The sequence below is a fragment of the Capricornis sumatraensis genome, chromosome 3 (assembly GCF_032405125.1).
Source record: "Capricornis sumatraensis isolate serow.1 chromosome 3, serow.2, whole genome shotgun sequence".
NCBI lineage: Eukaryota > Metazoa > Chordata > Mammalia > Artiodactyla > Bovidae > Capricornis > Capricornis sumatraensis.
This window is the reverse complement of record NC_091071.1, coordinates 58,051,231-58,062,894: the sequence shown is the minus strand read 5'-3', so window position 1 is coordinate 58,062,894 and position 11,664 is coordinate 58,051,231. Positions and strand designations below refer to the sequence as shown.

Here is an 11,664-nt window from a genome sequence, read left to right as displayed (position 1 = left end):
TGTTGAATTCTATCCATCAGTTTAAGCATGAATTTGCCTTTAGAATGCAAGTATTTCTTACATGATACTTGCTGTAAGCATCCTCTTTCTACTACAGAGAAGATGCTGAAATTGGTATGAATATGCATGCAACTAAAAATGATATATAACTTGAAATTCAGAAGCCATACTTTTATCTTGACAGCCAATCACTTCATTGCCACATTGCTAGAACCTACATTTACTGACAATTGTTTTCTCAATCAAATGTATGATGCAATAAATCCATGCAAAAAACATTAGAAAAAATAAACATGGCACCATATTTCAGGTTTGTTTTTAAAAATGTTATCCAATAGCACACAGATGAACAAAAGAGTCCGAAATGTAGTACTTGGATGCAATCTCAAAAACGACAGAATGATCTCTGTTCGTTTCCAAGGCAAACCATTCAGTATCACGGTAATCCAAGTCTATGCCCCAACCAGTAACGCTTAAGAAGCTGAATTTGAATGCTTCTATGAAGACCTACAAGACCTTTTAGAACTAACACCCAAAAGAGATGTCCTTTTCATTATAGGGGACTGGAATGCAAAAGTAGGAAGTCAAGAAACACCTGGAGTAACAGGCAAACTTGGCCTTGGAATGCGGAATGAAGCAGGGCAAACACTAATAGAATTTTGCCAAGAAAATGCACTGGGCATAGCAAACACCCTCTTCCAACAACACAAGAGAAGACTCTACACATGGACATCACCAGGTGGTCAACACCAAAATCAGATTGATTATATTCTTTGCAGCCAAAGATGGAGAAGCTCTATACAGTCAGCAAAAACAGGACTGGGAGCTGACTGTGGCTCGGATCATGAACTCCTTATTGCCAAATTCAGACTTAAATTGAAGGAAGTAGGGAAAACCACTAGACCATTCAGGTATGACCTAAATCTAATCCCGTATGACTATACAGTGGAAGTGAGAAATAGATTTCAAGGACTAGATCTGATACATAGAGTGCCTGATGAACTATGGACAGAGGTTAGTGAGAGTGTACAGGAGACAGGGATCAAGACCATCCCCATGGAAAAGAAATGCAAAAAAGCAAAATGGCTGTCTGAGAAGGCCTTACAAATAGCTGTGAAAAGAAGAGAAGCGAAAAGCAAAGGAGGAAAGGAAAGATATAAGTAAGCATCTGAATGCAGAGTTCCAAAGAATAGCAAGGAGAGATAAGAAAGCCTTCCTCAGCCATCAATGCAAAGAAATAGAGGAAAACAACAGAATGGGAAAGACTAGAGATCTCTTCAAGAAAATTAGAGATACCAAGGGAACACGCCATGCAAAGATGGGCTTGATAAGGACAGAAATGGTCTGGACCTAACAGAAGCAGAAGATATTAAGACGAGGTGGCAAGAATACACAGAACTGTACAAAAAAGATCTTCACGACCCAGATATTATGATGGTGTGATTACTCACCTAGAGCCAGACATCCTGGAATATGAAGTCAAGTGGGCCTTAGAAAACATCACTACAAACAAAGCTAGAAGAGGTGATGGAATTCCAGTGGAGCTATTTCAAATCCTGGAAGATGCTGTGAAAGTGCTGCACTCAATATGCCAGGAAATCTGGAAAACTCAGCGGCCACAGGACTGGAAAAGGTCAGTTTTCATTCCAATCCCAAAGAAAGGCAGTGCCAAAGAGTGCTCAAACTACCACACAATTGCACTCATCTCACATGCTAGTAAAGTAATGCTCAAAATTCTCCAAGCCAGGCTTCAGTAATACGTGAAATGTGAACTTGCAGATGTTCAAGCTGGTTTTAAAAAAGGCAGAGGAAGCAGAGATCAAATTGCCAACATCCGCTGGATCATGGAAAAAGGAAGAGAGTTCCAGAAAAACATCTATTTCTGCTTTATTGACTATGCCAAAGCCTTTGACTGTGTGGATCACAACAAACTGTGGAAAATTCTGAAAGAGATTAAACCTATATGCAGGTCAGGAAACAACAGTTAGAACTGGACATGGAACAACAGACTGGTTCCAAATAGGAAAAGGAGTACGTCAAGGCTGTATATTGTCACCCTGCTTATTTAACTTCTATGCAGAGTACATCATGAGAAATGCTGGGCTGGATGAAGCACAAGCTGGAATCAAGATTGCCAGGAGAAATATCAATAACCTCAGATATGCAGATGACACCACCTTTATGGCAGAAAGTGAAGAGGAACTCAAAAGCCTCTTGATGAAAGTGAAAGAGGAGAGTGAAAAAGTTGGCTTAAAGCTCAACATTCAGAAAACGAAGATCATGGCATCTGGTCCCATCACTTCATGGCAAATAAATGGGGAAACAGTGGAAACAGTGTCAGACTTTATTTTGGGGGGCTCCAAAATCACTGCAGATGGTGATTGCAGCCATGAAATTAAAAGACGCTTACTCCTTGGAAGAAAAGTTATGACCAACCTAGATAGCATATTCAAAAGCAGAGACATTACTTTGCCAACAAAGGTCCATTCAGTTAAGGCTATGATTTTTCCAGTGGTCATGTATGGATGTGAGAGTTGGACTGTGAAGAAAGCTGAGCACTGAAGAACTGATGCTTTTGAACTGTGGTGTTGGAGAAGACTCTTGAGAGTCTCCTGGACTGCAAGGAGGTCCAACCAGTTCTTTCTAAAGATCAGCCCTGAGTGTTCTTTGGAAGAACTGATGCTAAAGCTGAAACTCTAGTACTTTGGCCACCTCATGCGAAGAGTTGACTCATTGGAAAAGTCTCTGATGCTGAGAGGGATTGGAGGCAGGAGGAGAAGGGGATGACAGGGGATGAGATGGCTGGATGGCATCACCAACTCAATGGACATGAGTTTGAGTGAACTGTGGTAGTTGGTGATGGACAGGGAGGCCTGGCATGCTGCAATTCATGGGGTCGGAAAGAGTAAGACACTACTGAGCGGCTGAACTGAACTTTGCCAAATATTAATTTCAAGACTCAATTACTGACCTTTTGGTCAACATGTGTACTATGAATGTGACTCAGCCATATACCACAGTTAAGACATGGCAATCAACAAGGTTGCATACCCCATACAGTCCCATCTCCAGCTCACTTGCTTTCCAGGTTTGTGAATCGCATGTAAGAGGCTGACCAGAACCTACACCAAGAACTTGTCCATCCATCTTACTTCTGCAAAGAAAGAAGTAGAAAGATAAGGGTCAAGATGTGTGCACTTAATCATAAATGAGACATGGCCCTTTATGGCTAAGTTCCTAACTAGATTGCTAATTTATCCTATTTTGTTATTTTCAGGTCAGAATGACAGGCTGAAAACTTTTCTTTGAAATGCAACATTTCAGTTAGGCATGCTTGAAATGTTAACTACAGCAATGGATACAGAAAGTTCAGCTCATACAAGAAAGAATGCAATTTAATATACTTAAAGCAACTTTCCACTCTGAAAATAACACAAGAGCAGAGTCAATAAATATTTTTCAATGGGCCCAAATAACTCAAAAATAATTTCTCACTGAAGATTAAAACATTTAAGATTTCAAACTGATTCTTTTCCCCAAAGGGGGAGAAAGAGGTCATAATATACCTTTAGAAAAAAGAAAGCAAGGTGTCTATTTTGAAATTCAGGCCAAGATAATCAAATGAAATGATGGTTCATGCTCAAGTGACTATAAAAAAGGGATGAAGGACATATATGAGTTATACTACTTTAAGGATTATTCATTCACAAGTCTTTACAAAAAGACAGCTGAAATCTCCCAGAGGCAAGTCATTATAATAGAAAGGTGGACATGATTTCATGCACATTAACTAGTAGATTATGGTTCCCTGTCTGATAGAACTTGAGGTTGGCTTAGAAAACCTGATGGTATACAATAGACTTTATCATTCTCTTATCAATGGCACAGCATCAGTAAGTTCAGTTCATTTCCTTCTTTATAACCTACTTGTCTTGATTGGATCTGTAAACTCAATATACAGACAAAGAACAAAGCAAGACAGGCAGACCAGAGAAAAGCAAAGCTCTAGCTAGCCAAATTCGGCTCTGTCAAGCTGCTCTTGTGACAGAAATACTAATTTGTATACTTCTACTTCTTATGTATGCCAAGTTTGTTTTTGCCTTCTGGGGCTTTACCTTCACTGTTCTGTCCATTTCTGGTTTCTTTTCTTCCTTCAGGTTTTATAGAGGCTTTCCCAAATGACACTTTCTAAAGTGGTGCCCCCAAGCAACTCTTTCAATCCTCAGCTCATCATCCCGTATATCTCCCTATCACCATCAGAAGTTTCCTCCTTTTCTGTCCATCATCGTTAAGATGAGAACTTAAGTGTAAAGCGGAAACTTCTTTATTTTGCTATTATAACCAGGAATCTATATATATTTGCTGAATGAATTAATTAGCAGAAAAGAAGAAAATGACTAGGAAGAGTGCTAATGACTAACTGGTAATCCAGGATGGAAGTCATGGGAAGCCTGTGTGTCAAGTTCCATGGTTACCTCTTGTAAAGAAAATGAAGGGAAAATTAAGATAAGTTGAATAAACAAAAGGAACAGGAGTCTAACAGAAAGGAAGGAACACCTTATTTTAACTCTAAGGTACTACTTTAATGTGAAAAAGTGTTAGTTGCTCAGTCACATCCAACTTTCTGCAACCCATGCCCGTCAAGCCCCTTTCATCGAGTCACAAAGAGTCAGACATGACTGAGCAACTAACACTTACACTTTTCACTGTTTTAATAACTGAGGAAACACAGACTTGGTAAGGGTATTGCTACTTTAAACTACATTGATCTCATCTGGCCAATACTTGGGCTTCCCTGGCAGCACAGCTGGTAAAGAATCTGCCTGCAACGCAGGAGACCTTGGTTCGATTCCTGGGTCGAGAAGATCCCGCAGAGAAGGGATAGGCTACCCACTCCAGTATTCTTGGGCTTCTCTGATGGTTCAGATGGTAAAGAATCCAACCCGCAATGCAGGAGAGCCTGGTTTGATCCCTGGGTGGGAACATCCCCTAGAGGAGGGCATGGCAATCCACTCCAGTATTCTTGGTTGAAGAATCCCCATGGACAGAGGAGCCTAGTGGGCTACAGTCCATGGGGTCGTAGAGTCAGACATGACTGAGCACAGCACAGCATCAGCCAATACTTACTCAACTGCATCAGACTCTCACAATGATCACCATAGCATTGTGCCATTTATAACCCATAAAGCCAGGTTCTGACTTAATTTTCTGGACTCAATCTTCCCTTAACTCTAAGCTTCCAACTGTTTTTTCTCCTGAAAAAATACCAGAGCCCTAGTCCTATGGTAGTTAGCATCTACTATTTTACTATTTGGGGTGGGGTGGGGGCGGTGGTTTAAGAAACTGGCAACACTAGCACAATAGAACAGTTGATTAAATTATGACTTAAACCAGTACAAAGTTCACTCTAAGATCCTGGAAGGCAGGGGTAATCTCTTTCATCCTCAACAGTTCAGACATGTGCTCTCCAACTGACTGAATAGAGGACACTTTGTGATCAGAAATCCTGCATTAGCTCTATCTAAAAAATAGGTAGTGATTACAGTAAATAAAGATGGATTAATGACAGCTAAGGAGTGATTTCCTTTCTTAATTACACTTAATATATGATGTAGATTTCTATCTCCTCTGAATATTTAACAAGAAAATGGCCACTTTACCTAGGTTCCAAAGTATTCTGTAAAAAGGGAACTTTCCAAAAAATGAAGTGTGTGCCGGAATGAATGATAGAAACACAAATTTAGCAAGCACATTAAAATATAGAGCTTTACAAGTTAACTTTACAGAATGTGATTTAATTGGTTATTTTATTGGTAATTTAAAAGGCTGGTATTAATTACATCAATTTATGGGGAAAGTGATTTTTTTTTTTAAGTATGTATACCAGGCTATCAGTACGAAATGCAAGGAAAGACTTACAGCTTTTCACCTTTTGATTGGTAGATTTTTAAAAAATTTATTTAATTGGAGGCTAATTACTTTACAATATTGTAGTGGTTTTTGCCATACAATGACATGAATCAGTCATTGATTGGTAGATGTTTTTAGTTGAGAACATACAGTTTTCAAAATGACATATCTGAGAAATGAGGTTAAAATTTTTAGATAGTTTCCTACATATAGAGTACCTTTTGGAACTAGCTTACTGTGTAACTTACAATACACCTGTATAACAGTTTAAATTTAGAATTAAGGAATTAGTGTCATGGCATAATTTCAATCAACTCTGTAGTTTATATACTTAAATTGGATATCTTTTCATTTTTAAAAATTTACTTTTATTTATTTGGCTGTGCCAGGTCTGATCTTCAATCTTCTTTGCAGCACATGGTAGTTGCATCATGTGGGATCTAGTTATCTGACCAGGGTTTGAATCCCAGGCCTCCCCCATTGCAGCCTGGAGTCTTAACCACTGGACCACCAGGGAAGTCCCTTCATTCTTTAACAGGGATACACCATTTTATAGCAATGCTGTTCTTAACTTGGATTTGGAAATAAATACTTTATACTCCTAACGGTCAATTAAAATTCAGTAATCAAAGTAGCTGTATACTAACATTAATTACTATGGACTATATTTTAATAGTCATATCACTACACTTAACATTGTTTGGGAGGTGTTTTCAATTCTAAATACATGCACAAAAATAACATGCAAATGTGTCCCATTAGCATTTAAAGAAATCTGGAACATTCCACTTGAAAATGAGTAATCCATTAAATAAAAACAACAAATAAACTTAAAAAAGATATTCCACTTTACTAATAAGCAAAGATATGCAAATTAAAACATTTATGTTTCATCTTTTAAAGAGGCAAAGATGCATCAACAACAGTAAAATTGGTATGTATCAACAGTTTACCACAGGAGGAAATTATACTCAAACACATAATTGTAAGAGTAAAACTGATATAATCTCATTGGAGGGAAATTTAATATGTTTAAAATGTATACACCCTTCCACCAAGCAATTTTATTTGTAAGAAATTATGCCAAAGGAGATAAAAGCCCAAGTTCACCAAGATATTATTTATAACACAGGAATACTTCCTTTTATTGCGCTTTCCTTTATTGCACTTTGCAGATACTGCATTTTTAATAAATTGAATGTTGGTAGTAACTCTGCATTGTCAGATGATGGCTAGCATGATTTTAACAATGAAACATTTTAAATTAACGTATGTGTTTTTCTAGACATACTATTATTTCACAGTTAACACACTACAGTGTAGTGTAAACATAACTTTTATATGCACTGGAAAATAAAAAAAACTCATGTGCCTTGTTTTATTGTGATACACACTTTACTGTAGGGGTCTGGAACTGAATCAACAATATCTCCAAGGTATGCCTGTAATGAACAAGAAGAAATCTGCCTAAATGTTCATCTACAAGAAACTTTTAAACTAGTTATGGTATACAAAGAGGCATTAAAAAGAATATCAAATAGCAGACTTTTTCTACTTGAGTGAAATAAATAGATTACAGGCAAGTATTTATGTTATGATTACATTACTGTAGAGAAAACAACAAAAACAGCATGTTTGCAGTATAAATTCAGAAGAAAATAAGAAAAGTTAAGACAAACAAGATGTTAAAAATAGGAGTGTTAATCTACTTTTAACTTTATTTAAAAATTTGTTTGGGGGGAGGGGTAGAAAGACTCTCTGCAAAGAACAATCCCATAGTACACCAGTTAGTCAGTTAGTTTAGGTATATGAGAAAAAAACTGGGGCAAGATAAACTTGACAGGACTATGAAAGAGTGACTTTTTTCTTCACCTGAAGAGGGGTAAATAATGTCTTAACCCTTCCACATACTAGCCCAATGGAAGTGTATATACTCAAAAGGCCTATTTTACTTTTGAGGATATTACTACGGAAAAGTTATTACCGCTCTAGGATCCTAGTATTTCAGAGCAAACAGCATTTAATCTTACTTTGAACTGTTTACTGTGTATAGATTATTTCAAGTCTAAAACTATTTCATTAAAAAATTCCTTACCACTGGAAATTTTCAACAGATAGTGACACCTATTCCCTGCTTTAAATATAAACTGGAGAAACCATATCCAAAATAGAAATATAGTCTTGTGGCACTTCAATTTCATTCCAGTATCTGAACTACAAAAAAATAACTAAGTTCACAGTAGCTTTCTCTTAACACAAGTTACCAGTGTATATATAAGAAGCTGTGAACAACAGAAGCTCTATGATATCCAGATACACAGCTCATGAGAAAAAGTCTATTTCTGTGATCATTCTTTGTTTTCCCCCCAATCTTTCAAATAAATCTGTCCATTTTCTCACTGATAAAAATTAGCAAGCTGATGGCACACAAGTTTCCTTTTAGCTCTTAATTTTTAAAAAATGTTATGCAACTTTATTTTCTAATTTTAATATTTTTTCTAGTGGAATATTTTTCAAAACATTTAAGCAAATCTTATAATAGGTGACCTAGTATCAATGTGCTACTTAGATATACCTAAAATAAAGTTTATTTTAAACTAAGTTTAAACAAAAAAAAATTCCATTTTACTGAATAAATTTCTGAGGATCCCAAAAAGAAATCATTCAAAATGTGATAGTCTAGTGTTTATTTTGTTACGGCAGGTACACTTGAATTTCAAAAATTTAAAACATATAAAAAGTGGTTAGGGACTAACATTTGTATCAACAGTTGATAAATGTCTAAGATTGTTTATTATACAGCAGGGTACAATGGTAGTGCTAATGCCAACAGGGCACCATGGAAATTAGTCTAAAAATTATTATTAGGCTTTATACAAGCAACATCATTTGCTGCTGTTTTAGAATTTGGGGACACAGTCTGCTTCTAATGCTAAGCAGTCCATGAACACTTTTAATGTTATACAGTGTTACAGTAATTAGTTTGGCAAATGTTTCAAAATAAAGTAGAAATGTATTCATAACATCACAGAAATGCACATCCAGTTTTGTTTTCAATAAGAACCATAATAGGTACAGGTCAGAACTCTTCCCTATATGAAATAATTTACACACAATGAATGCTATAATATCACTATCTAAAATAATCACTAAATACAATTATTTTTCAGAAATAAACAAGCAAAGGTGTTTTTTTCTTTATCAAAAACATAGAGAATGTATGTTTTTCAAACAAATGATATTCTAAAATTATTGGAATAATTTCAGTGAATTCCGTAAATGTGCGACCTAAATCAACCAAGTATACTGAAGTACAACCGTATTAAGAAACTGATGATCAGAAAATACAACCATATGAAAGAAATTTATAATCCACAAAACTGTTTTTCAGGTCTTAAGGTCAAACAGTTCCACAGTTTACAGGTAAAACAGAGGCAACAAAAATGCGTGCTTGTCTTCAGTAAGTAGGTATTTTATGCAGAGGATGTAACACTTTGCTTGTAGACAGCGTGGTATGCATTTCTCAGCAAGACATAAGGAAAACAAGATTCCAAAAGATCCATTGTCAGGAATGGGGATTCCTGCACAATCTGAAAAATTCCAAAAATGTATTAATTCAAGTTACTTATAATGGAAACATTTACTGACAATGAATAAAGCATCGGTTTATATTGCTCTTACTGGGAACACATAAATTTTTACTTTTACTTTTCAAGTACTTTACTTTTACTTTAAAATCTGAAATGTAAATGTGCCATAGTGTATGCACTAAAACATTTTAAATCACCACTTCTCAATTAAATCAGTTAATCAACAAGAAATACCAAGCACTTGTATTGCCCTCAACAATATACCATTTATTTACAATGCAGTCCATATCATCAAGTCTAACTGGGAACACAACACTAAGCTAAAAAGCCAAATCAAACCTCAGACCATCTATGATTAAGTGGAAAGCTTAAATTCTAGAATTTTCAAAAGAGAAGAAAAATCAATGTAGGCTAAAGTAATCAAAGTCTATCTAAAAAAAGAATCTGAGCTACAAAGTATGCGGAATCATTATTAGGCTAGACACAGACCTCTGCAGATAAAGGAAATTATTCTAAGTGAGGAAACAATCACACTCCAGAAATAAGCACAGCTGGCTTCATGGTAGTAAAAAGAAGGAACTGACTAGGCACAGAAAGTTATAGGAAATGTTATTAGATGGGTGAGATGGAGTCAGAAAACAGAACATTCAGAAAACTAGAAAGAGATGAAACTAGGAAGACTAGGAAAATATAAAGCTTGAGTGTTTCCCAACAGGTTGAAAAACTATTTATAAAAGAACACTCTACAGGTAAAGGTGATTCATTCTGTCATTTTCTGATATCCTTACCACACGGCAGTCTTTTCAGCAATTATTAGGAAATGTGTGGCTTGGGTGGAGTGAATATAAATTGTCAAAAAAAGTATATCAGCTCTTATTACTATTTAATGACTAAAATACCAAGAAAATACTATCAGGAATGACTGGAACCTTTTTGTGATTAACAAAAATTAAAGTAAGACTTACCATATCTAGCAGTAAATAAACAGATTCTCTATTTCGTGTAGTTGTTTTATCTGTCTCCTGGCCAATTTTCAGTAGACTGGAAGATGCAAGCTTAAAAGTATACATACATTTTAAGTAAATAAGTTTTTTTAAAATAAAACTTTCACCATGTATTTATCTTCAGTATGCTTCAACTTGCAACACATTTCAATAACAAGGTGAGCTTAGGTTCTATGCTTTCAAGCAACATTTAAGAGCTATTAAGGTATAAACAGACACAAAGATAATAAATAATACTGAAAAATTATTAGAATGATTTCCAATAATAATTATTGGAATAATAAACATTTGGCTAAAGTAATCAAATATTCTTACTGGTCTTTAAAACAGATATTTTTTTAGAACAAGTGAGAAAAAAAAAAAAAAAACACAATAATTTAAATTCCTTTTTCTCTTCCCAACATCTGTATTAACTATATTTCCTAATTGCCAAATAAGAAAATTTCACACTGAGTTTGAGTTAATAATACTACAGTGAGATTAAGACATTAGGTCTTGAATGAAGGAAATGAAAAAGAAAAATTTTAACTCTTATTACTGTTTTCTTTGAAATAGATGTTATTTTATTCTCCAATTAGTACTACATTTGCTTTAAAAATTAAAAAAAGAATTATTAAAAGCTAACAGGATTTATAACTTAGAAAGATGCAAATATTCTAGTGTTCTTATATAAGCATGTCTTCTAAGTAAAATATGAAAAAGGTATGCTGATAAAGGAAAGAAAGAGCTACACTACCACAGAAACTAAGAGCAATACTTCATGAGGCTAGAGTCAGCATTACTACCTTCTTTTGGCAGTGAGTAGTATTCTTATTTTTGAATTTGTCTCCATTCACAGACTTTCTCCAAATAAATGGAAATAAATAAAATATATCCTTTTAGAGGGAACATTCATTCTTCTCCTCAATCTTTCTTTCTTTTGTTTTGTTCTCTTTCAAACACTTAGGCAAAATTCTAGAGCAGTCCAAACATCAGCTCAGAAAAAAGTCATATTGCAGAGCTCTAGAAACGAGACTGCTAAGCCAAAGGGGAAAAATGCTAATCTAATTGCTCCTTGATTTTAATACCTTGTCTTTACCTGTTTCTTCTTCCAAAAATGAATAAATTAAGAGAATTTACTTTGTTACAACCCACAGTTGTGATTTTTAATTTTCTCTAAA

General features: G+C 35.2%; 1 protein-coding gene across 2 annotated transcripts in view; it reads right to left on the bottom strand.

Annotated features, from left to right (window-relative positions):
• Positions 1–6,858: 6,858 nt before the first annotated feature.
• NCKAP1 (NCK associated protein 1) overlaps positions 6,859–11,664 on the bottom strand; it is a 110,023-nt gene continuing 105,217 nt past the window's right edge. For both annotated transcript variants that reach the window (XM_068968829.1, XM_068968828.1), the window contains 2 exons: positions 10,466–10,555; positions 6,859–9,500 (listed from right to left, as the gene is read on the bottom strand). In XM_068968829.1, coding sequence (XP_068824930.1) covers positions 9,384–9,500; positions 10,466–10,555 — 207 coding nt within the window. In that variant the 3' untranslated portion in view covers positions 6,859–9,383. The remainder of the gene's footprint in view (positions 9,501–10,465; positions 10,556–11,664) is intronic.